Source organism: Phragmites australis, chromosome 13, assembly GCF_958298935.1.
Source record: "Phragmites australis chromosome 13, lpPhrAust1.1, whole genome shotgun sequence".
NCBI classification, from domain to species: Eukaryota; Viridiplantae; Streptophyta; class Magnoliopsida; order Poales; family Poaceae; genus Phragmites; species Phragmites australis.
In genome coordinates, this window is record NC_084933.1 from 16,435,370 (window position 1) to 16,462,536 (window position 27,167).

Sequence of the window (27,167 nt, forward strand, 5' to 3'; positions counted from 1 at the left end):
TACTATTATATATAAACTGCATTTTAAATATAATTTATCTATTATAAAAATATTTTAAGAAATAAGAATTATCTAAAATGTAGGGTGCGGGCAATGGAAAATTTTCCGATTACTCGACTTTCATGTGTAAGCGCCTCCTAAAATATTTCCTAATCTTTACTAGCGTAAGAGATCCAATTCAAATTCCCCTTAAAAGTAAGAAAACACTGGTCACCTTGCCTAGGCAAGAAAACCAAACATGCATTCTTTTCTCTAACCTTTATTAGCCAAGGTTAGACAGATATGAATTGGAATCAAGCCTCCATGACCATTTTGCCAGTGAATTTACCAAACATTCTCAGATTTGGAAATAATGCATTATAAACTTATTAACTAACAAACATCCAGACGTGACGTATAAACAATTCAATCGGATGTAATTTAAATCACTACCACTACTGTTTTCTGCAGCAATTTCTAATTAATTAATCTTTCCGTCAGTACCAGAAACCAAGATTTCCTCGACGGTCAGAATCCAGTCGACTTTTCAGTAGTGTTTTGACTGGGTTATAAACCGGCTGAGAGAGTATATGACCTCTGCATATCTAATTTGTTATATCTCATACTTAGGGAAGTGCATAAAGTCCAGCCATTGTAGGCACATATGCTAATGATCTAATATTACCAAATCACCAAGACGGCCATCTGAATGATGAGAAAAAAGGGTGGCCAAGAATTGATGCCTCTTCTCACCAGCAGCCATATAAGTATTATCTTATGCAAACACGCAGCAGATACGACCATACTTAAACACACATATATAGCCGATAGATCGAGCCATACAAATAGCAAATATAATGCATGTCTTGTCACGGTAAAGCAAGTGATCACACAGCTTACAAATAAAGCAAAGCAGCTAGCGAAAAGGAGGTAGAAGAAGTACACCTTTGCTAGCTAAGCTCCAGCTAGCCAGCAGGCACACACGCGTAACAGGAATACAGGGATAGTAGGTAACCGGGGAGAGTACTAGAGCCATGGCCACGGCCTTTCCTCCGTTCTCCACCCGACACGTCGGCGGTCTTCAGCTCTCAAACAGCTCCCGGTCGACATACACGGACTCATGCATGTTCCCAGCACGATGCATGCATCCTTCGCCTCCATGTGCAGGAGCTGAACTGAACTCACACTAGTGCCACACGTACGCATGAGTACATCGCACTTACGCACGCGCACAGATCGGCTACTGATTAACTAAAGGAATGGACTGTGGCAACTACATAGCTAGACAACAAGCAACTCGCGCGCTGGCCGGCGAGTTCTCTTATTGGATTGATACTTGATAAGCCTCCCATGCGACATGTATGCATGCATGCAAGGAGGGGTAGGGTTCGTCTGTGGTTGCTGCATCAGGTGATCAGCGGCGGCGAGCGGCGGTCTCCCGCTGCGCGTTGAAGTAGACGGCGGCGACGGGGAGGCCGAGGTCGTTGTCGGCGGCGAAGCGCCGGGTGCTGAAGTAGTCCCTGGAGGAGGGCGGGCGCACCACCTGCCGGCTCTTCTGCTTGAACAGCACGAAGACGAACCTGTGGATGCCGATGTAGGGCTTGGGGCTCTCGTACATCACCAACTCGTTTCCTGCATGCATGCACGCATTTGTAATATATGTCACGTACTCTTTAATTAGCCGTGTTTGTGCATCTCAACGGCTCCTAAAGTTAATAAACTTGGAGAATTAAGCTAAAGTAGTTTTGTATAAGAAAATTAAATGGACTTACCAAATAAAGAAGCATCAGTTGTGCCGGGAATATCAGTGACCATCCTGCGATTGGTGTCCAGCAAAAATTACTCTTCTCAGCTATATTTTATGCTATACTTGTACAACTGAGTCTATTGGAGAATTTGTGCAGCGGCAAAGTGGTAATTTATAGCCAACAAGTCATATTTATGCATGTTCAATCTTATAGATACTTGGTTCTTTCTTAATTACTCGCCAAAAAGAAAAGCAAACACGTACCAGTGCAGATTCTCTCTCAGATATGGATCGCTAGGCCCTGGCACATCTGGGTCAGTCATGACCTGAAGAACAACAACAATAATCACTTCTCAGCCGAAAGCTACAGTACCACTCCAGATCAACTGATGCACACAGCTTATAAGTTATAGGAAATTAACTGAACTATATTAGTTTCTATGAGTAGAGATCAGGCACAAACCAGTGTGAAGAAAGACCTCATGTCACAGCCCTGAACCTCGACGCGCGGCTTGGACACGACCGCCGACGGGAGGAACTCAAGGCTGTTGAACACCTGCTTGTTGGAGCCGTAAGTCACCGTCATCTTCACCGTGGGGTTGAAGTTGTCAATGACTTCTCCTATCACCTTTCCGACGATGAGAGGCTCCAACACCCTAGACATTGCTAAGCTTGAACTGAAGAGCGCGCCTGTGGTGATGAGAGATCTAGAGGTAGCTAGCAGTATTGGTAATCACGAGATAAAAAGTCTTGAGCATTGTTGCTGAAAGTGTAGACGCAGGCCTCTATTTATAGCTGTCTGGAGCTAGCCAGGCTGAGAGAATTGAAGTGCGAATAACTTGAAGTCTTGGAGCGATAGAATAGAATTTTTGCTCCGTCGTAGTTTTCGCCTGAATCATTGGCTTATTGTAAAACTTAGGCACAAAACAAAAAGGCTTCGATCCTAATTAATTCCTAAAAGTGTGATATTTGTTCCCCTTTACTTATCCTTTTGTACATTGACACTGTCTTCAATATGTACTTACTTCGACCATTAAAATTTCTAATTTTATATATACATATATATATATATATTACTAAACATATAATATCGATTAGAAGGTATTTGTAATGAGAAATCTATTTTTATGTGAACAATATTAATACACTTGTGTACAATAGTGGTCTAAGTTTTTTTTAAAACAATTGTATTACACCCATTCTAAAATGCATACATTTGAGAACATAGGGAGTATGTTTGAAGTGTGACGTTTGCGGGAGAAACTGCTTGTTGAACTTATGCATAGAATCCACATTTGTCAAAAGAAGAAAAGCCTATGGCCATATGTGCGCCTACAATGTCCCAAGCTGCGGTAGATCAACAACGTACGTACTTCAACTCTCATATTTGGGAGTACCATATTGAAACTTGCTTAAATGCCTGGAAATGCCCTTTGGAAATATGTTTTTTTTATTTGGGAGTACCATATTGAAACTTGCTTAAATGCTTGGAAATGCCCTTTGGAAATATGTTTTTTTTTGTGGATAATGACGAGTGGCGCCACACACTGGAATATAATGTACTGGTAGTATATAAATTATTTTGACAAATTAATGCTGATCTTTTTTTACTCCCATTTGCATGCATGCATTATATAGGCTTGCAGTTCAAATTTTTTTTTTGCGAGAATGTAATTTATTAGTTGCTTTGCTTATAAGGAAGATAAACTGACATTGTCTATATGTAGAAACTAGCTAGTGGTACTATTTCAGAATAGATTATCATAGACGGATTTTAACTCCTATCACAAACAAATATGTGTTCCGTCTTTGCAAACGTTTATGTGATATCGAGTTTGTTGCAAACCCTATCACATAGATGAGTGTAAATAATACATGCATATAAGGGTGATAACGGGTCGAGGCTGGGTGGAGTGAGAACGCACCTGACCCACCCCTGAAATTCTTATCGGGTGCAAAATCCAGCCCCGGTGGGGACCTGAGACTCAAAACCCAATGGTTGTGCGAGCCACTGGCTACGGGAGAGGGGCAGGCACCGCACAGGAACTGCAAATGGGAGGGGGAGGAGTGTCCGCCCTTTACCCGACGTGAATTGAGGCCCATAGGGCACCCATAGATGCAAATTAAGCTTTGACCCCGGAGCTGAACCAAATCAGGGGCCCCGACCCGATGGCCTCGTGAGGCAATTTGTACACTTGATGCCCCTACTCGGTCTAAAACCCGTAGGGCCCCAACCCAACCCACTAACATCCTTACATGCGTTTTTAATATAAGTACAAACATGTCAGTTTCGCAATACACACAATTGATTTTTTTTTCCTAAAAAATCGTCTATGTATACTAAGGGTCACATATGGATTTTAAGAAAACCTATCTGTATAAAGTGTGACCATTTCACCCTTGAGAAACCATTTTGCTTCCAGGTTATCCTCATAATATGGCATACACATGTAAATTCATATAAAAATATCACACAAATACATATCACACATGTATATACATCATACACATCACATTTAAATTAATTAAGATATAAGAACATATTGTTCACAAATAACATCATAAGAACATTATTCAGAACATAAATCTATACACAACATGAATCCCAAATACCTGGTCTTTGAGTATTAAGCTTCAACAGCATGCCTGCGTTTCACCATAATCTTAGCAAAAGTATTATCTTCATACATCATCTTGTTGTCATCAGGATCATGCACCATCATGGCTAACTCAATCATGAGCCGGAACTAAACAACATTACTTTCAAATCTCTTGCCCTTGTTAAGTAAGAGATGACGGTTCAAATCAGTCATGCAGTTCACAAAAATATCTCTATTGTGATGAACACTAATAAAGAATTTCTATCCGTAATAAAATATAATAGAACATGATTCACATCATAAATTGGGTCCACGGTTGTCACACCCGGTTTTAACGGAAAAATGAGATAGAACTTATGTGTACTCAGGATGTTCAACACACATAAGGACGTCACACGTGAAGTAACAACAGCAATACTTTTATAGAATAAACGTTAAACTCTTACAGAAATTAATATATATTATCTTCTATGTAGATATCTGCAGTGGAACAGAAGCACTAGTGCCTAACAATACTACAGGCAACCGACCGGAAGACACACGTCTAGAACGTCACAACCTCGTCTTGATAACCTTCAACGTCTTCACTCACTGAGCAGCAACACGTATGTCGCATGAGATAGAGAAAATAGCAAGTGTGAGCACATGACGTGCTCAACAAGTGTGAAAAAGATAATGATATGTAGGCTTACAACAAGAATAGGCTAACACATGACATATTTGCATAAATACGAGTAAAGAAAATAGTAATATAATTCAAAAGTATTAAGTAGTTATTAAGTAATATAACCTAACAACCCAACAACTAGATATTAGCCAAGGCTAACCACCTTACAAACCATAACCATCCAATCATCACTTGTATCACCAACTTATAGCCAAACCATTACCATTACAAACTAATCATGTCAGGATACAAATTTCCCATAACCATGGACACGGCTGTTATAACAATTTTACACTCTGCAGAGGTTGTCCAACTTTTAACCATGAGTCAGGATATCTGTGTTCCCGTGTTTGCAAGACACTTAACACATGCCAGTGGTGTACCATCAGGAGATCACTACAAAGTATGATTCATTAATTAGGTCCTGATACTCCAACAAATACCAGTCAGGTGTCTAATTAATATGCTAAGCCTTACCCATATCGACCTCATGTTTGGTACTTGTCGCTCCACGAACCGGTCCTTATATATGACACTTGGGCAAAAACTATCCAATATGAAAAAATAACTAGACAAACCCAACATCTATGCTTGAAACGTATCCACAAGCCCACCATATGAACCACCATTATCAAACCATCTCCTTGTCCAAGTTCTAGGGTTCCTTGTTACTAAAACAAGTTCATCATCACTATTGCATATGTCCACTAATCCTGTAAACGACTCTTTCCAGCATTCCGACAGCATGGTTAAGCGATTCTACCCAAAAGACTCATACTAACTACCATCTAGGCTTCAAGAGATGTAAAGGAAGAACTAGGGCAAATCCTAATAAAGGTGACTACCCACAAGATTAATAGACACTGCATGCGATTTTATAAAATAAAATATTTAAAAACATAGGTTCAATATGATCAATGACACTTGTCTTTTACCCAATGCTGCTCAGTGTTGTCGAAATCTTGGTATTAAAATCCCTCGAATAGATCCGAAGCGTTAACTACTAATCATGAATTCTACCAACAAATAAAAGCAACATCGAATAAACACCAAATTGTAAAAACAATAGGGATAGAATAAAAGACTAGGTTCTTTGATTGGGCTGAAAAAACAGAATTGACTGGAGTTCTTATAAGGAATGATAAGGTGTAGGGATCTCGATGTTAATAAGGTAAAACTACTATAAAGATATGACAATTAACATCTAAAATTAGCATGGTTAGATAAATCATGATTTAAAAAAAAATTAACGTAAGAATCACTCAAATTGAAGCTAAAACGAAGAAGATATAAGATTTAGATGTTTCAAAGACCTAATTGCAAAAAGATGGGATTATTAGAATTATTTTTTACTGAAAATATTAAATTACTGACTGGGTGTTGACTGGTCAAAAATAGATGATGTGACAGATAGCAGAGATTGCAAACTAGTACGCACTTGCAAATAAATTGTACCTGTTTAACGTGCTACTTGTCTCACCCAGGTATGGCAAGGAAGCTTGTCCTAGCACTGTTTGTGTTCTCGTCGGCGCTGCTGTACAAGCAGATTCAGCCGCCGCCTCTAAAGATCCCCGGCTCGCCGGGTGGCCCTCCGGTCACGGCATCCAGAAACAAGGCTGAGTGACGGCAGACACTTGGCCTACCTGGAATCCGGCGTCCCGAAGGAGAAGGCCAACTGCTAGATCATCTTTGTTCATGGATTCGACTCCTGCAGATATGACGCGCTCCCAATTTCCACGGTATATGTTGCTACTTGATATCTTGCTCAGAGTAGAAGTGGCTATGTCATGTAATGAAAACCGGTGCAGGAGCTGGCCCAAGAGCTGGGCATCCACCTGCTGTCCTTCGACCGGCCTGGGTATGCTGAGAGCGACCCGTGCCTGGCCCGGACGGAGAAGAGCGTCGCCCTCGACATCGCAGAACTCGCCGATAACCTGCAGCTGGGCCCCAAGTTCTACCTCACCGGCTTCTCCGTGGGCAGCGAGATCATGTGGAGCTGCTCAAGTACATCCTACACAGGTAGTATATTAAGAAACCAAATTAAAATGTATCTTAATTTATATATAATAAGTGATTGATAAGGTTATCGATTTAGTTTGTCAAGTTTTTGATTGTTTGAATTTGATTCGTTTCAAGTTCAATTGTTTGAATTGGGTTTTCAATTGAGCATTTTAATTATGGACTAACTACAGATGGAGTTGGAGATATGTGTTTACTTGTCTCATAGTGTACAGATGACAGATACAAATTGGCGGTCGACGACAGGTGATCGGGACCAAACGGGTGCTTAGTGCCAGACGATCAAAGAGACTAGGTGGAGTCAATGGTGATCCTAGCTGTAAATATGGAGGTCAAGCAAAGCATGAAACGGATGATGAAGACAGCGTTTTGACAAAGTCAAGTGAAAGGGATACTGGTACAAGTGACAAGGTGGCTCAAGGAATCAGGAGCGGGAGAGACTTGCTGATGGTTTGGATTGCAAGACGGAGTACATGATCTAGTGCGGAACGATCTAGTGCAGAACGGAGTAAATGCGCTGGTGTTTAGACAGGTTCAGGCCGCACGGGGGCGTAACACCCTACTCCTGTATGGATACTATAAATGCCTTGAGAATGTCCCTCAAGGATGTTGCTGGTTACAAGGATGTTTGTCTATCTTAGAGCCTAAGGCTCCTTGTTCTTCGATCTGCGTGTATCTGCTGGCTTTGGGTGCTCTCGATCTCCTCTTCTCTTCGCCGCTTCGAAAAACTTTTCCAAGCCTCTTTTCTGTCCATGCTGTCGACGGCTTTAAATACCCGTTGACAGTAGCGTGCCCCGAACAGGAGGGGGGCACGAGTTCTGAGACACCATAAAAGGAAAGGGCATCATCATCACCTCTGTGCGAAGTGACCGGGGATGGAAAATACGTCCCACGCCTGGTCATTCGTCACCATAAATGCACTGGCAACGGACGCCGTGGAGAGGGCCCACCGGGCAACCGCAGAGCGGCCCGGCGTGCCTGTCCTGTCTTGTTCTCCTGCCACAGCAGCGCGGCAGACAGAACGCCTCGGCCCTTACGACGTTATCCCGAGACGGGCCGGATGGCACGGGATGGGACCCGTGCTTTTAATGACCCCACGCCCTTCTGCCACAAAGTGGCAGGAACTGACACCGAGCGTGGCGGGAGTAGGTGGGGGTGACAGGCCACGCACGCTCTTTAAATGCGGCTTTGGACCTTTGACTGGCTGACACCTCATTAGTGGGCCCCTCGGGGGCTACTGTCGGGGGGCTCTCTGAGTCGTCGGGGAACCGAGTGCTTGGGGGTCACTGTTCACCTCCCCGAGCACTCTCTCCCGAGAATGCCCTTTCTTGATCCTCGAGGAACCGAGTGCTCGGGGGTACTATTCACCTCCCCGAGCACTCTCTCCCGGGCACGCTTGTATGGATCCTCGGGGGACCGAGTGCTCGGGGGCTGCTGCACGCAGCCCCGAGCACTCTCTCCCGGAGCTTCCTTCAGTGGGTCCTCGGGATACTCGGGTGCCCAGGGGGCCACCGCTCGTGGTCTCGGGCACATTTCTCTCGGTACTTAGCTTTCCTGATCGTCGGGGAACTCGGGTGCTTGGGGGTCACCGTATACCTCCCCGATCACTTTCTTCCCGGTATTTAGACTTCGCAGATCATCGGGGAACTTGGGTAAGCGCCCTCTCCCAGGACTTAATCTTTTTTACCTTGCGGAGGAGACTCCGCGGAATGGCGCCACGTGGCGGATTGCTGGCCTGGCCTCAGGATTCGGGGACCCCCGGTTCCTGATTCACCGACAAAGTGGTTATCGAATTCCTTTGCCTCTAAGCTATCAACTTGGAGTGTTTCTTCACCTGGTGATCTTTTCTTTTGTTTTTGTTTATTGTCTAAGTTTTGAGCTTTTGTGCACAAGGACACATGAAATGATCTAGAAAAGAACCTATAGTTCATATTTCATCCGTGGAGTCATGTTGTCTTTGATATTTCTTTCTCACTTTCTCTCTCTTGATATTTTACTTCCACTTGCGTGATTTTGAGGTGTGTTGGGTTGGAATAGGAAAATACCATCTATTTTGTAAGAAATTTTTTTGAGCGCCTATTCACCCCTCCCTCCTCTAGTCATCGTTCTCAGTCTTACAATTAGTACCAGAGCCAATTTAATCACTTATTGACCCTAACCAGCTTTGTGATCCGTAGACGACATGGAGAGAAGTGGAAAGACCCCGTTGTTTGATGGTCGTGATTTTTCGTATTGGAAGGTACGCATGGAGGCTTATCTTCTAAGCCAAGAAAGTGCAATAAGAGAAGTAGTTGATTCCAACCACGAGATCTATGCTGCTAGCGTGACTCAGGTTTAAATTGAACAATATGAGACTAACAATAAGACCAGAAATATTTTGTTCACTAACCTGAGTCGTAATAAGTTTGATAGGGTCCAATACCTTCGTAATGTCCGGGAGATCTGGACTACTTTGAGTGTCTTCCATGAAGGCACTAATCATATTAAGGCCAGACACCAAAGCACTTACGACCAAGAATACCAAATATTTGTGTAAGGGCTCGGTGAATCTTTGGACGCTATGTTTGCTCATTTTGATGGAATTGTGAGTAGCCTTAGATCCACTGGTGTTTTTCCATACTCTGACCATGAGAGGGCGATCAAGCTTCTCTATGCTCTTGGGCTGTAGTAGAGGGGAAGCGAAGATCTCGAGCATTGAAGAGTCAACAAGTTACAACACATTGACTTATGATGAACTCTTTAACAAGCTCTAGTCCACCGAGATAGTCAAGGTGGCTCGGATAGGCCTCAGAAACCCCCTATCTCAGAACATGGTGTTGGTTTCCGGACCTTGTGGTGGCAATCAGGCTGGAGCTAACTTTTCTTGTGCTAACATTTCATCGAGTGGGTTTGCTTTATCTTCCTTGGTTTCTATCACAAAAGAGTAGGTGGATGCGCATGATGATGCGGACCTTGCACTGATTGTGAAGAAGTTCACCCACTTCTGCAACAACCGCCAAGATCGGAGGAGGGGCGGTTCTCGTGCCTGCTTTGTGTGTGGTGATACCACCCATTTCTAGGTGGACTGCCCAAAGCTCAATAAGAGGGAGGACCGCAACCACGACACCGACAAGCACAAGAAGACCAAGAAACCCTTCTTCAAGAAAAACCACAACAAGGTGACCAAGAAGATAACCAAGGCGGCTTCGAGGGTGTTCGTGGTGGCTCTCAGTGACATCGACACCTCTTCAAATGAGGAGGAGAGCTAGGAGGAGGAGGAACCACAAGTGAAGAATAGGAAAAAGGCTAAGGACTTCATCGGCCTTTGCTTCATGGCGGACGACAACGACAGCGACCCCGAGCTTGATCCCTCTGAGGTATTATCTTCCTACTACCAGCTTTCAATCCTAGTTGATACCTTGAATGATGCTCTTGTTAGCCAGGATAGATTACTTAAGAAAGCTGCGTGTGAGTTGAAGGATCTTTGGCCTAAGTATGAGTCTCTGTTTACTTAATTTTCATTGCTTAGGTCTAGACCTAATGTTAAGGAGTGTAAGAGTTGTTTCATTATGATGGCTGAACTTATCGAGCTTCATAATGTGCATGCTTAAGTCGCCAGTCGACTTGAGAGTGTCGAGAAAAAGTTCATTGAGAAGGAGTCAGGTTTACTCTCTTAAGTGCTTACAAGAATTGACATTTACTTGTAAAGGATGTTGAACTAAAAGACACGCGCCTTAAGAAGTTAGAATCTATATTGGAGAGTGCTAGGTGTTTGAATGATGTGCAGCTGAATTGTTCCACCTGCATAGCTTTCAGGACAAGTTCAACTGGGTTAGAGGGCAAGTTGAGAAGCTCTTGATTGAGAATGAATACCTCCTTTCTCTAGTAGAGAAGTGCTTAGAGGGCAAAGGAAAAATGAATTTGATCTTGACCAAGACCAAGATGTATGCTGATAAGGTAGGTTTGGCTCTTGGGTTGGGTTTTGAGACGATGGCTTACAATAGGGATGGCAAGACTGTTTTCACTTCACCTACTACCCTAGAAGATGAGAAATCCACAATCAATGTTACAAAACAACTCATTAAGAAACCTACTCCATAACTCACAAAGAAAAAACCCACACCATAGCCAAAGAGAGCTTCACAACCTAAGATGAGAGCACATGTGAGAGAGCCAAAGTGACTAATAGTCAAGTTCTCGAGAAACGCTACCACTGCACCTACTATCAGAGAGATGGTCACTTGGTTGGGTTTTGCTTTCGCCGTAGGAGAGATGAGCGGCATGAGTGGGAGTGAAGTACTCGGGACATGTACCACCCCTCTGTTGGTGTACATGAGCCTTTTTCTCACTCTCGCCCACATGTTTTTAGCGCTTTTTCAGTTCTCTTCTAGAGGTGTTGCCCGATGTAGATTTTACCATGACTCATATATTTTTGGTCCACATGTAAGAGGCTTTGAGTCCTAGCGCTTTGGAGGACCACTTTTTTCTCATCGTGGTACTCGCCCTTAGCATGTTGGTGTTGAGTTGCATGCATCTACTATTTCTGCTTCAGGATGAATGACCCAATACTAGATTCCCAAGAGTTTTTTGACTAACCCCAGTACTGAGCCATTCACCTTCTATTCTTCTCATATGTAGGTGACAAGCGGAGGCCTGGAGAATAAGTGGCTCATCGACTCCGATTGTTCGCACCACATGATCGGAGATTCATTGTGGTTCTCTAGCCTCACCCCAACAAAGCATCATGAGTACATCACATTCGGGAATGATTAGAAAGGTAGAGTGAATGCCAAAGGGACTGTAAAGGTAAATGTTTAGTTTTACTCTCAAAGTGTGGCTTTGGTTGAGCATCTAGGATACAACATGCTTTCTGTATGTTAGTTGCTCGATGAAAACTTGGAAGTGCGCTTCAAGCACGATATTTCTCAATTTCTTGATTCTTCTGGCGCTTTGATTTGCAAGATTTCTCGAGTTGGGAGAGTTTTTGGAGCCAATTTTTCTGGGTTTTTTGGTTCTTCCTGGTGTTTACTTGTTCGACCTTCTTCTGAGCTTTAGATGTGGTACATGAGACTAGGGCATATGAGCTTTGATTTGCTTACTTATTTGAGTGCCCTAGGCTTGATCCTGGGATTGCTCAAATTCAAATTTGAGAAATTTTTTGTTTATGCTCCTTATCGGCATGGTAAGATAGTTGCTGCTCCTCACCCACCAGTTAATTTGGTGATGACTGAATAACCAGAAGAACTTTTCCATATGAACACTATTGGTCTTTCCCAAGTTCGTTCGGTAGGTGGGAATTGGTTGTACTTGTCATTATTGATGATTATTCTCGCTACTTTGAGTTTTCTTACTTGTGAGAAAGGATGAAATGTTCTCATACTTTTAGATCTTAGTTTTGAGATTGTTCAAGAAACTCCTAGGTGTATTGAAAGTAATTCACAGTGATAATGACACCAAGTTTAAGAACTATCTATTTGATATTTTCTGCCTTGAATATGGCATTAAGCATCAATTTTCTGCCACACGCGTTCCTTAGCAGAATGATATGCTTGAGAGAAAGAATTGCACTTTGGTGGAGATGGCTAGGACAATGCTCGATGAGCATAGGACTCCTAGGAAGTTTTGGATAGGGGCCATAAGCACAATGTGCTACATCTCCAATCGGATATTCTTATGCTCGATCTTGAATTTGACTTCTTATGAGTTGCGCTTTGGGAGGAAGCCGAAAGTTTCTCATTTGAGAGCCTTTGGTTGTCGGTGCTTCATCCTAAAGCGTGACAATCTTGACAAGTTCGAGTCGCACTCTTCTGATGGCATTGTCTTAGGGTATTCTCTTCATAGTCATGCTTACAGGGTTTACAATCTTGACACTGACATTATCATAGAATCCTGTGATGTGACTTTTGATGAGTTAACCTTTTGTGCTAGTTCTGTCTTTCAGTGTGCAGGTGATCAGAAGATGAGCAAGAGTATCTTTGTAGATGGCGACCTTCCAACTCTTGGTGATGATGAGGATGTTCCACTACTTTCCTCGATCACACCTGCTTCAGAGCTAACTCCTGCTTCTTCTACCCAACAAAGGGTCCTGCAGCCTCTACTTCCACTTCAGCTGCTCTCGAGCCTACACCAACTGTGTTTGATGGGGAGGTTCTCTCAAGGTGTGAGACCCCTCAACACATTTAGTAACGACACCCTCTACACATGATGATTGACGACCTTGATGAGAGGGTAATGAGATCCAAGTCCACTTCTCATGCTTATTTTACTGATTCTGCATTCGTTGCTTCTTTCTGAGCCTTATGATAGTAGACATGCTTTATCTGATTCGAGTTGGGTCAATGACATGCATGAAGAGCTTGAAAATTTTGAGAGAAACCAAGTTTGAGTCCTTGTAGAGCCACCTCCTAATGTTCACACCATAGGCACAAAATGGGTTTTCAAAATAAACAGGGGGACGATGGGTCTACAGTGAGAAATAAGGCTACACTAGTGGCTCAGGGTTTCACTCAAATAGAGGGGATAGACTTTGGAAAGACCTTTGCACCGGTAGCTAGGCTAGAAGTGATTAGGATCCTTCTTACTTTTGCGGCATTCTAGGGTTTCAAGCTGTATCAAAAAGATATCAAGAGTGCGTTCCTAAATGGTTTCATATAGGAAGAGGTCTACGTCAAGCAACCCCCGGACTTTGAGCACCCTAAAACCCTTATAGATTGTATAAGCTTCAGAAAGTTTTGTATGGGCTTAAGCAATCACCTAAGGCTTGGTATGATAGGCTTAGGTCTTTCTTGTCAGAGCATGAGTATGTCATGGAGTTGGTTGATAAAACTTTGTTCACTCTCAGGTATGATTTCCTACTTGTTTAGATTTACGTGGATGATATCATTTTTGGTGGCTCTTCTCATGTACTTATGACCAAGTTTGCAAAAACTATGAGTAGGGTGTTCGAGATGTTGATGATAGGCGAGCTCAACTTCTTTCTTGGATTTCAAATCAAGCAATGCAAGCTATTTACCTTCGTTTACCAGAGCAAGTACACCAGGGAATTGCTGAAGAAGTTCGACATGAGCGACGTGAAGCCCTTGGTGACCCCGATAGCTACATCGATGGTGCTTGATCCGGATGAAGATGGTGAGGCGATGTACCAGCAGAAGTTCAGGAGCATGATCAGCTCCCTCCTGTACCTGACGGTGACACGACCGGACATCCACTTCGCTGTCTGTCTCTACGTGCACTTCCAAGCTTCATCAAGGACGTCTCACCGCCAAGCGGTGAAACACATTCTGAGTTACCTTAAGCATACTCTCTAGTATGGACTTTGGTTTTCTGCTTCCTGTTCGCTTTCTCTTCGAGGTTTTTTCGATGTGGATTCTGCTGGATTTAGAATTGATAGGAAGAGTACTTCTGGTACGTGTTATTTCTTAGGTACTTCTCTTGTATGTTGTTCTTCTTGCAAGCACTCTACTACTGAAGCTGAATATGTTGTTGCCACCAGTGTTCTTAAATTTTATGGATGGTTGCTACCTTGAGAGACTATGGATTAGACTTTAAGAGTGTGTCACTTTTGTATGACAACATAAGTGTCATAAGCCTTGCTAATAACCTAGTTCAATACTCCAGAACCAAACACATAGATGTGAGATTTTACCTTTTGAGATACCACAATGAGAAAGGAGATATTGAGTTAAGCTACATAGATACCCAACACCAGCTAGCCGATATTTTTATCAAACCTCTAGATGCAACAAGATTTGCCAATTTAAGGGGAGAGCTTAGTATGTGTCATCCATATGGTATTATGTGAGGGAGAATTGTTTTTGTACATACTCTATTTTATTTTTGTTATCTTTACATTGCATCTCGTCATGTAAGATAATCATATTAGCAGAGTTTTGACTTGTATATCTTTAGCATTTTCTATTGCTAGACTCGAATTTGGACTAAGATGAGTAGTTGTGTGGAGCAATCTTTTAATCTTAGGTTTTTCTTGATGCTTTGACATAAATATTTCAAGTAAGCTAGCTTTTTCTTAAGATAAAATTTGGTAATTTTATGAATCATGTAGACTATGAAATACTACATTCTTGATCATCATATTCGTAATTACTTTAGTTTAGTCAATGTTGGTGTTAAGACTAGTTTGATGAATATCTTGCTCTAGGCTTCTTAGTTCAAGATAATAGATTGGGGAATATTACACTATATTTTCTGTCTTTGTCAAATGTTTAGCTCATGATAGAACCTTGAGGGAATATATGTCCCTTGTGTCACAAAGACACTACTTGACTTGATCTTGTGAAAACTTGATAACTTATGAAATCTGAATAATCTTGTGAAAATCAAGTTTCTTGTGTAAAAATGTGATCCAATACGATTGTCTTGAAGCCTCGAGGTGTTTGCCATACCTAGTCACGCGACACTTCGCTTGCCAAGAGGCAACTTGAGGATAAAAAATAAAAGAAATACGCATAAATGATCAATTTTGTTTTAAATCACTTCATCTAACTAAATCTTGGTTTCATATATAAGCGTTTGCAAAGCTTACTATCATGAATGCTTATTTACCTAGTTTAGGATTAAAGTTAGCTTGTTCTTAATGCTTGTATTGCCTTGGTATGAGTAGATGCTTATGTAGTGACCGCTTTTAACAAGATTCGGCTGTGAAATTAAATACACCAAAAAAATTCTTCGGGTTTAACTTGTGTAGCTTCATGTTCTTTTGTCACCGTCTCTTTTTGAGCCTTTGTGCAATTGTGAGTTCCATTTTGTACTTTCCGCAGCCCTTTAATGTTTCTAGTATTTGCAAATACTTTGTGGTATACTTGTGAAAGCTCATTAGGTTTGCATGTTCATGCATTGCATAATATTTTATCCTTGATGTTTGTATTGTGAAGGGATCGGTGATGTCCTAAGAGAGGGGTGAATTAGGACACTTAGAACTATTTTAGCTCTAAAAACAACACAAAATAAACCTATATCAAATTCTATCTAGATGTGCTATAGGTTTATCTAGTGTGTCTACTCTACCGATCAAAGCGTTTGCAACCCATCTAAGAAATTGCAAGAATGTAAATGCGGAAACGTAAATAAGGTAGAGATAGCATGAATGCCACCCCTGATAAATAAGGCACAAGGATGTTTATCACATGGTATCGATGGCATGAATGCCACCCCTAGTTCACGTTGGAGCTGCATAAAGGATATACTCTCGGTTGGCACCCGGTCATGGCTATTAAGCCACCAATTCACAAAGACAAGGTCTTAACCCAGATAAGCCACAAAGCACCAAAGCAAGGCCTCACCACAAACCTCTCTTCAGTCCCTTATAGCCGTGATCACTTCGGAGCTTGAGCCGTTAAGGTAAGGGTTTCCGCGTTCCCGCATACGTGTCTTGCCGCCACTCCACACCAAGTCGGAGGGTAAACAAGTTGCCAGCAAGTCACCAAGACTCCAAGATGTCGGTGTGCCAAGAGGTACAAGCTTAGATCACTACAAGATCCAATCTCTAGGCGGCAATCACCTAGCAACATACTCTCTAGGCCTATAAGCACTAATCACTCTATAATGGTGGGCTTAATCGCCTTGAATGATCACTTTAAGCACTTTGGTGCCTTAAATGTCTTCTCAGGTGTACATGAACTTCTCTGGACTCTAGCAATCTCAAATGACTGAGTGAAGGGGGTATTTATAGCCTCAAACCCGTGCACTAGCTGTTAACCCAATGGTTCAGAAAAGTTGCTAACACCGAATGATGCGGTGAGAATAGTAGTACTAACACCAAATCATCCGGTGAGTACACTCTCACAAACTAGTCGTTGGAACCCCCACTCAAGCCTCTGTGAATACCGAACACCCCGATGTATACTTCATCTCCATCACTAGACTATCCAGTGAGTTATCCTAAGCCATCCGAGTCTTTCCTTCTTCTTTGTGTAAATTGCTCCGGTGAAAGCATCCAATGCACATCACTTCATCACCGGACTATTCGGTGAGTTGACTTCAGCCAACCGAGCCAATGCAACCATCTTTAAAAATAATACTCCGGTATACACAACATTTATCACCGGACCATTCGGTGCCTTACACTTCGTTCTTCAACACTTGGCACCTTGTGTAAATTAGTCCGATGTTAAGACTCCGGTGTGTACAACACATACACCGGACCTTCTGGTGTGTTGAGCTCCTTCTGTCCATTTGTACTGTTCATTATCCGGTGTGTGCAATACATTGATCACCGGACCATCCAGTGCTTTGATCTTCAACTTCAATGGCTGCAACCTTCTCTGGACAAAATGCTCCGGTGTGTATCTTCTCTGATTACCGAACCTTCCGGTGAGGTTTTCATGTCTCTCCCCCTTTGTCAAATATGCTTCGGTGAGTTCAACATCCAGAGCATCGGACCATCTGGTGAGGCAAATCTTCCTAGAACTTCTCCAATTCAGTCCAACTTTATCCCAGCTGCGGTGGGTTCTTCATGTATTGCATCCATGAGATCTACTAACATGTTAGTCCCTTTGACCATGTTGACATTAATCACCAAAATCACAATCATGACCTAATAGGACTATTTTCGCTACAATATTGCTAAAGGGGGAGAGAATATACACAAAGATGTAAATATGCACAAATATGCAACAGGAGAAAATTGCATTCTTCAAGAAATGAAAAGGGAAAATAAAAAATGTGCGTTCATCAAAGGGAGCATTTGTTTTTATGTTTTGAACTTTTCTTTCTCTTTTGAGGTTTTGGCTCTACTTTGCCTCTCTTTGGCTTTTGACAACCCTTCTTATACCAAGTGATGTGTTTTGCTCTTTCTTAAGTTTTTGGTCACTTGGATGCGCTTCATTAATTCAAACCAAAATCTTTATGCTTTAAGGTATTGCCAATGCACTTATCAAGGGGGAGATTGAGAAAACTAAGTTGAAATGTACCTTGGTTTGTGATGAGTGATTGATAAGGTTGTCGATTTGGTTTGTCGAGTTTTTGATTGCTTGAACTTGGTTCGCTTGAAGTTTAGTTGTTTGAATTGGGTTTTCAATTGAGCACTTTGATTATAAACTAATTGTGGATGGAGTTGGAAATATGTGTTTGCTTGTCTTATGGTGTGCAGGTGATGGATGCAACTTGGCGGTCGATAGCGGGTGATCAGGGCTAAGCGGGTGCTTGGTGCTGGACGATTAAGGAGGTTGGATGGAGTTAAGGGTGATCCTAGCTGTATACATGGAGGTCAAACAAAGTATGAAACAAAGGATGTAGATGGCGTGTTGACAAAGTCAAGCGAAAGGGATGTCGGTGCAAGTGATAAGGCGGTCCGAGGGATCGGAAGCGGAAGAGACTTGACAGCGGTCTGGATCGCAAGACGGAGCACACGCATCGACATCATATTATTTGCTTAAGGTGTAAGTAAATGGCGAGTTGCACTTTAAGAAGCGTGCAGAGGGTTTCGTGGTTTAGCCTTAAAACTATGGGAGGACTGGAGGAGTACGTGGTACCATCGTGAAGCTTACGTCGAGGTGAATCTATGTTATGAAGACGCCACATTCGTCCCATAAATGAAGAAGAAAATAGATTAAAATACCCCCAGTGATAGGTAGGAGTGTACTAAAAGAGAGAGATATTTTGGTAATAAGCTAAAAAACTTAGGGGTCAAGTTTTCTAACCTATGAATAGAGTGGTAGAGGTATCGAAGATGATGAACTAGCCATTGGAGCCTTTTGTGCCACACATATGAGAGCCTTGTGTTAGAGTTTTAAGGAGAGGGTGATGAATGCTTAGCCTAGATATTATGTGTGAGCTTTTGTATGTAATTCTTTTGTAATCCGTTTAAAATAGGACTGATCTTTGCTAGTAATGAAGTTTATTTTTATTCTCATGTGTGAATTCACCTCATTTTAGTTTTTCTCTATTGGTTCATTTGCTTTTCTTACAAGTTTTTCTTTTTCAGTTGTGATCTTTGTTTTCCTTTTTAAGCTTTAATTTTTCACTTTGTTGGAGCAATTTTTCTTGTTATTAGAGGTATAAAATTCGCACGTATATGTATAAGTGAGTATTGAATTCACTTACCTCTAAGCTATTAACTTAGAGTGTTTCTTCACCCGATAATCTTCTCTTTTGTTTTTGTTTATTGTCAAAGTTATGAGTTTTTGTGCACAAGGATATATGAAATAATCTTAAAAAGAATCTATAGTTCATATTGTATCCATAGAATTATATTATCTTTTATCTTTCTTTCTTACTTTGTCTCTCTTGAAATTTTACTTCCGCTTACGTGAGTTTGAGGTGTGTTGAGTTAGAATAGTAAAAAACTATCTATTTCATAAAAAATTTATTAAACCGTTTATTTACCTCCTCTCCTCATCGTTCTCGGTCAATCATGTACGAACCAGCAACCAAGCTGGTCCCCTTTAACTTCTTATCTGAACAATCAATTCGACAAATCTGAAAAATTCTCCATCCTGGTGCAGGCTCTCCGGGGTTGCCATTCTTGGCCCGGTCGGTAACTACTGGTGGTCCGGCTTGCCGTCGAACGTATCGTGGGACGCCTGGTAACAGCAGCTCCCACAGGAGCAGTGGGCAGTCTGGGTGGCCCATCACCTGCCGTGGCTGACCTACTGGTGGAACAGCCAGAAGCTGTTCCCGGCCTCCAGCGTCATCGCCTACAACCCTGAGCTCCTATCTGAGGAAGACGATCATGCCAAAATTCGCCTATAGAACCTACATGGTAAGAATTACTAGTGACACCCCGCGCATTTCGCAGCTGTAACCGCGGAATTCTTGCGCAGAAGGCAGACGGGTGGTTTGATTATCGGTTTGCGCGCTTTTTTTGCAGACGGGTGGCGCACGAGTGCCTGCACCGCGACATGATGGTCGGGTTCGGGAAGTGGAAGTGGAGCCCGCTGCAGCTGGAGGACCCGTTCGCCGATGGCGGCCGGGGGAAGGTGCGCTTGTGGCACGGCGCCGAGGACCTCATCGTGCCAGTCAGCTTGTCGAGGTACATCAGCGAGAAGCTCCCATGGGTCGTCTACCACGAGCTCCCCAAGTCTGGCCACATGTTCCCGATCGCCGACGGGATGGCGGACGTCATTGTCAAGTCCCTGCTGCTAGGAGATGATCAGTGAACGGCCTGGTTCTCTGTGGATTCTCGCTCTCCTTCACCGGCTTATCACGTTCTCCCTTGGCATTTCGCGGTCCATTTCTGTATCTATATTCTTGCAAGTACACACGACTTTCGTACGGCCATACAGGTAAGTGACACTGCACCGTCTGCCGTGTAGTTAGGTTGCTGCTTTGCTCATGTGCACTGAATAAGGTTTCATGTAAGAATTGAACTTCATGAGAATGCGGCAGCCTGCAGGAGGTGTGATGTACAACAACAATGCTGCACCATTCGCACATTTGAAACATCTCGTTTTCGGCTCGTTGCGCCAGAAACAACCCATTTCATTTGGTACGGGAGCCGAACCCGGCCCATGAAGGTTGGTCTAGGTTGCGGTCCGTGAGCCCATCCTCCTATTCCCTTCCGTGACCGAACCCATCTATTCCGTGCGTCGCAATATCTCTGTCACGTCCGACTTCTCGTCCTCGGCCACGAGTGGCAGCTGACTGTATCTTCTCCCTTTTATTGGCTTGTCGTGGTTGCTTCCGCAAACAGCCAAGCAAATAAATAAAGGGAAAATAGGAAATGCTATACTCCCAACGTTTGAAAATAGATCAAATCTTAATCGACTAATATAGTTCGCCCGATTTTTATTGTATGGTTCATCTTTTTTCTTCTTCTTCCTCGTCCCGCTGAGACTCCCCCGCCCCACCGGTCTCCACCGTCTCGACGGCTCTCCTGTCACCCCCACCGCGCTAATCCAGCTTCGCTAGACGACATCCTTACCTCCCTTGCTATCGGTACTGCCCACCATTCGTCTTTCGTAAACCACAGTCGACGGTGTTCTCCGCAAACCATGATCGATGGCATCTCCGCTGCCCCCCTCTCACACCCGTCTTCTCTACCTGGTTAGCCTGTTGCCCACTAACATCCCTTTAAACCCACGATAGTAAACAAATTCCTAAAAAGAACACCGCCACCAACCCCAAAGATCTAACCCTCTCATTATCACTGTGTTCACACCATCGCTAAAAAACAGCTGCAAAATGATGCATCTAAACTAAAGGAAACTTGATAAATAAAAAGTGGCACGCACGTGCATACGCATCACGCCATCACCCCAGCCGAGAGCAGGCGAGCCGTCCCCACGAGGGCATTCAGTGGTGCAACGCAAACGAGGATTACGCAGGTTGCACCACCAGCTACGCGACACCGGTTTGTCTTTTCGTGGCCGTGGCTGCGTCCGCGCGGATGACGCGAGGCGCACCCTTTGCGTTCGCCGCGGAGCGGGCGGTCACCACTAACCACGCATCCGGCCCCCGTTGCGTTCGGTGGCGTGGCGTGGGCTATCACCACAACATCCGGCCCACCGTCTCACGTCGTGAGGGAGAAACCCAGTGGAAGGTCCCGGGCTCCTGGCACGCGAGTTCCCAGCGATTCAGCGTAAAAAAAGCCGCTAACGTCATCGGAGGGAGGCGTGGCCGCGTCGCCATCCAAGGAAAGAGCGGAGGCGGACGGTAGGAATGCGAGGGCGTCATTAGCCTCTTTTGTGGTCTCTAGTTGTGTGGCAATCGGAGGCAGCCCATTAATCTTTCCTCGTCGACCACTTGCCCTTTGTATAAATATAAAAACTAGCAAGATGATCAGTACTAATAGCACGGTTAGGCTTGTTATAAGATCTTTATTAGCACTGTGCTTCTGTTTCTTTGGTCTCTACCTAGCAAAAACTTTAGATATGTGCTCTTCTTTTTTAAAATGCTCTATAAGCTGATATCATACATATACAATCGATCAATAAATCTATTATGTGATTTCTGACTTTTCTACCTAAGTCAATCAAACGTTATTGCTCATACAAAGATAGAAACCTTGCTCTTCGCCAGGCTGCCACTGGGGTTGCAAGCTGCCTGGCCCAAGCTTGGCTTTTGCAAGCTAAATCTCTCCCTTTTCTATCCTCAACTTTGTTGGTGTCTCTTATTATCCATCTATTATGTGCATCATGAAGGATGTGTATTTCCCATCGGCTACCTAATGCCTGACCACATGTAGCATAATAACAAACCTTTTATCGGGATTTTGAATTTCCCTAATTATTAAACAAAAATAGCTCCTCATCAGACTGTTGCCACATTAGCGAGGTGTGTGGCCCTAGCCTAGCACACGTATACTGGCTGCCAATCCACAACTTCGTCGGTGTTTCTTGTTGCCACCGGAGGTTGTGGCTTTGCCGGGCTGCCACTGTGGTTGCAAGCTACCCGATCCAAGCTTGGCTTTTGCAAGCTAAACCTCACCCTTCGATCCTCAATTTTGTTGGTGTCTCTTAATATCTATCCATTATCTATGCCATATAGGATGTGCATTTCCCAACGGCTACCTAATGCCTGACCATGTAGCATAACAACAAATCTTTTATCAATTTTTAAAATTTCCTTAATGATTGAAACAAAAATAGCTCCTCATCAGACTGTTGCCACATTAGCGATGTGCGTGGCCTTAGTCTGGCAAACATATCCTACCTTGCCAATCCACATCTTCGTCGTTATTTCTTGTTGCCACCAGAGGTCATAGCTTCACCATCTACGACTTGCGGGCTGTGTCTTACCCCTTCACCTACCTAGCACTATAACCTCCCATAGCTTAGTAACAAATCTTTTTGTTTGACTAGTTATGTGACCATATGTTACAATTAGCACCGAATATTTTCATGCTATAATATGTGTTGTCATCATCTTAATAGTGGCAGGAGTCTAGCACAACTGTTGGAGCCAAGCCTTATGATTTGAGCCATCCATGAGAAGACCAAACATCAATAAAATACAATGTATAAGTTTACGGTCGCCTATATATTATTTAAGCAAATTACAAGGTAAAAGTTCACGATCACCCACTACAATTGTACATAATCAAAGTCATGAGCAGAAACTTAGTAAAAAGAGAAAAATAAATGATACAATAGTTATGAGCAAAAAATAATAGCACAAATAATATCTCATTCCGAAACGTTGCACTATTTTATGCGTTTAACAAATTCTCTTACATCCTCAGGGATGTTGTCTTTAAATTTATTACCATTGTATTTTAGCTGGTCAACCAAGAACTTATTTTTAGTTCGTACCCATCCTATAAGTGCAATATATATCATTGTAATTGTAAAAAAAAAGTGCAATTATGAATCATCTACATATTACTAATCACTATATATACAAGCTTGAACTAACTTGTTCGACATTTAATTCCTCTACGTTAAAAAAAGTCATTAGTGACGGGTGATAACGGTATTAGTGATAGGTTCTGTACCCGTCACTCTTATCGCGTCACTAATAATATGTCATCAGTGACGGGTTATAACCGTGACCCGTTACTAATGTTCAGTCATTAGTGACGGGTCGTAACCGTGATCCGTCACTATTGACTGAACATTAGTGACGGGTTTTAATCTTGATCCGTCACTATTGACCGATGAATATTTTTTTATATTTTTTGGACAAAAAAAATCAAAAAAAATATTTTTTTCACCTGAGCCATCCCGGATCATCCCATATGCATCACAAGTTATGTTTTTTCATATTATTTTCAAGTTTGCGTTCCATGGGAATCGAACCCGCGACCTCCTCCTCGCGTATGTAGCCACCTTACCACCTCTGCTATCACGTAGTTGTGATAGAAACTAGATATTTTATCCTTTTAATCTTCTTTACTGAAGGTTATTAGTGACGCGTCATAACTATGATCCGTCACTAATGACTAATTTTGTCAAATTTTATCAAGGGGTATAATTTGATAGGTGACTCGGAGTGTATTCGGTAAAGCAGGCATAACTTTTGTATATAGATTTTGATTTTGACGTTTTTTTGACTCTACGAACATCTACAAAAGAAGTTAGATCCGTTTCTTCTCAACTTTGTCGGGTTTGGAGAATTTTTTGAGGTCAAAAATGGCTTGAAAAATTGAGTTCTCGCATCTGGAAGTTTCTACATCATTTTCGAAACGCGTATTTGTGTCCATAGCCACCACACCTTATATCAAACTTGAGTAAAAATGTACAATGGTTCCTATTCTAGTGCTGTGAGGTGAGAAAAAATAAGAGAAAAATAAAATAAAAAAATATATATTTAAGAATACCGTCATTAGTGACTAGAGTTGGTTATTAGTGATAGATTACAAGTTGATCCGTCACTAATGACTAGCATAAGACGACCCATCACTAATGAGTGGATCATTAGTGACAGGTCAAGTTGTGACCTATCACTAATGACTGACCTAGGACGATCCGTCACTGATTACCTTATCATTAGTGACGGGTCATAACTTGACCCGTCACTAATGACTGGCCTAGGACGACCAATCACTGATGATCTTATCATTATTGATGGATCACAACTTGACCTGTCACTAATGACTGGTCTAGGACAACCCGTCACTGATGACAAGTGACGGGTCACAACTTGATCCGTCACTATTATCATCAGTGACAGGTCATGTTACGACCTGTTACTAATGACCACTCATTAGTGATGGATCTATATCTGGTCTCGATCAGAAGGGACATTAGTGACGCGTCCTTATTGACCCGTCACTAATAGGACATTAGTGACATGTGTTGAGCAACCATCACTAATGTGGTATCTCATTTGCTGGTTTCTTATTTAGTGTCTTTGGCTAATAATGAATCATCTATAGGCTACAACTGGGCTGCAAGGATCTCATTCCACGTATCTGGCACACCTGGAAGACACCAGTGCAAGCAATCTTGAACCCCTTATGTGACTTTAATGATATACCGTAAGATACACCCTTCATCCCTAAGACGTGATAGGGCGGTGACATCCAATAGTTTCCCTTGGCCATAGAATTTGTGTTATCGCATCGCTCGTTAGTATTCCAATCCCCATTAAAAAATTGCCAAGGCGATATTGATCTGTAGAACACCTTCAGCTGGGGTGGTGAGGAAGTTGTGCATCTAGCCACTCAAGGACACTGTAGATGGTGAAATTTTTGGTCTTCCAAATGACGGCAATGTTCTTGTTGTTTAGTGCTCCACGAAGATACATCTTCCACTTGTTTGCCCTTGCTTCCCCCAGTTCCAGTGGTGGACGGTGTTAAGAACCAGAACATGGAACCTGTGAAGGTTAAGGTGCATATCATAATTTGTTTTCAGATCTAATGGATTCAGAGGCTCCAGATCACAAAGTGTTGATGACCAATCGTATAAAATGGTTGTATTAGCCTCGGGAATCCATAGGCCTAGGCATCTGGTCTTTTGCACCTGGTGCTAACACAAAGAATCTTCTGGGACTTATGTACACAAACAATAGGAGGAGCATGCCAATGGAGAAAACAGAGCAGATTTTTTTAAGTTGGATCCAAAGGCAAGCCTTCTCACTTCGAAAATAGTTATTTCATCTTGTTTTCTAAACTTCCCAATACAGAGCAGCTTTCTCAAGGAGCTCTTTCTTTTAAAACAGCAAGAATCTATAAATGATCAACAAACAAAATGAATTGTACGGTTGTGTTTATAATTTGGAAAATCATGATACAGGCACTAAAAAGGTAAAAACATTAGTGTGCACGCAAAGACCACTTCAAAATTGTAGCAGTTACATCGTGTGTTGAGATGTGGCCACCTTTGACTAGTGCACGACTGAGGGAAAAGGACAGTCAAATGCTACCGAGTTAGCAAAAGTAACAGGAAATGCAGATGTAATGTAGTACCATCAACGACCAATAAGAAAGAAGGGAACATTTAACTCACATCAAGCAGATTGCTGATCAGGTGAGAGATCTGCCTACCCATTCACGCTCCCTCCGCTTAAGCTTTGCTTGCATCTTATTGAATTTTTGTTTTCCTTTCTCCAGAAGAGGATCAACCACTATATAGTCATCTGGATCATCTTTCCTAGCCATTCCATCGTGAGAAGATCATATTTCAGGTAATCCCGAATCTTTACAAGATACAGATATTTCCCCAAGGTTTCCTACCTTCGAAGGGTCAGACACAAAAGTTAGCCACCCTGTGTAATCCTCCTCCTCATCAGTCTCCTTTTCCGTGATATCAGTAGCATGGTTTGTACTGAGGAAACATGTGGCTTTGGCCACCCAACTTGAACTTCTGTAACTTGGCCAAAGTAACAAGAAAAATAACGTGTAAGAAACATGTGGCTTTGGCCACCCAACTTGAAGAACACAAAGATTCACAGACCTGTAAAGTTTCATAAATAAAAAAGCACACCTGTAAATCAAACGATGTTGTAAGATGGCCTTACTTACACCCTATCTTGATGACAAATATAGTCTAACTTTCCTACTTTAAAAACTCTTGTATTAGTTGTAGAGATTTATTATAAAAGGAAAGGGTCAGATAAATTGGAGAATCATTTTTTATATGGCATCTTCCTTCACATTAGCATTACCTTTTTTCCTTCTTAATGTTTAAAATGACAAGCAAACGAAAGGTGATAAAGTGCAATAGGAAACATGGCATGCTACAAAAATAGCTCGATCTTTCAAAAAGTGTAATAGGAAACATGGCGTTTTTTAGGCTGCCACACGGAAAAACTTCAGCAGAGTCTCTAGCTACATAAAAAAAGAGAAAGGAATAGTAAGGCCTAGCGTTTTCATAGATACAATTGAGATAAGATCTTTCAAAAAGTTCAGTAATCATTCACAAACCAATTGTGACTCAAAGATTAATCCAACAGGGATCCAGGATCAGAGAGCATGAAGTGTCGCCAAAGTAGCATGGATGAGCTCAGATCTTTGTGTTGCAAATAAGACATATAAACATAGCTCATGAATGAACCAAAACTCACTACCCAACAACAAAGAAAATTTGGTTACAATGTTAAAATAAAAATATTCCTACCTAAAGTATACAATATGGATCGAATGAATATCTATTTATCAAGCGGAAGCTTTAAGGCAGCCAAAAAAAGATACAAGTTGAAACCAAACCCATCCTGTTAAGTGAAGACTTTAAGGTCTTTAATCTTTTGTTGTGTCATTCTGCAAAACTAAGTAAGATAGAAGCAGCACACAATTTCATACCAATGATTGTACTAAGCAATGCACATTAATTAGATTTGG

General features: G+C 42.3%; 1 protein-coding gene and 2 pseudogenes across 1 annotated transcript; 1 reads left to right on the plus strand and 2 right to left on the minus strand.

Annotated features, from left to right (window-relative positions):
* Positions 1 to 894: 894 nt before the first annotated feature.
* Positions 895 to 2,476, minus strand: LOC133888917 (CEN-like protein 1). Its single transcript, XM_062329312.1, has 4 exons — positions 2,190 to 2,476; positions 1,991 to 2,052; positions 1,752 to 1,795; positions 895 to 1,611 (listed from the first exon to the last, which is right to left on the minus strand). Exons 1-4 carry the CDS (start codon positions 2,388 to 2,390, stop codon positions 1,394 to 1,396), a joined length of 525 nt encoding a protein of 174 aa, XP_062185296.1. The 5' UTR covers positions 2,391 to 2,476; the 3' UTR covers positions 895 to 1,393.
* A 4,003-nt stretch (positions 2,477 to 6,479) lies between these two features.
* On the plus strand, positions 6,480 to 20,141 carry LOC133889228 (uncharacterized; annotated as a pseudogene).
* A 4,624-nt stretch (positions 20,142 to 24,765) lies between these two features.
* On the minus strand, positions 24,766 to 25,988 carry LOC133889456 (protein trichome birefringence-like 16; annotated as a pseudogene).
* Positions 25,989 to 27,167: the final 1,179 nt, after the last annotated feature.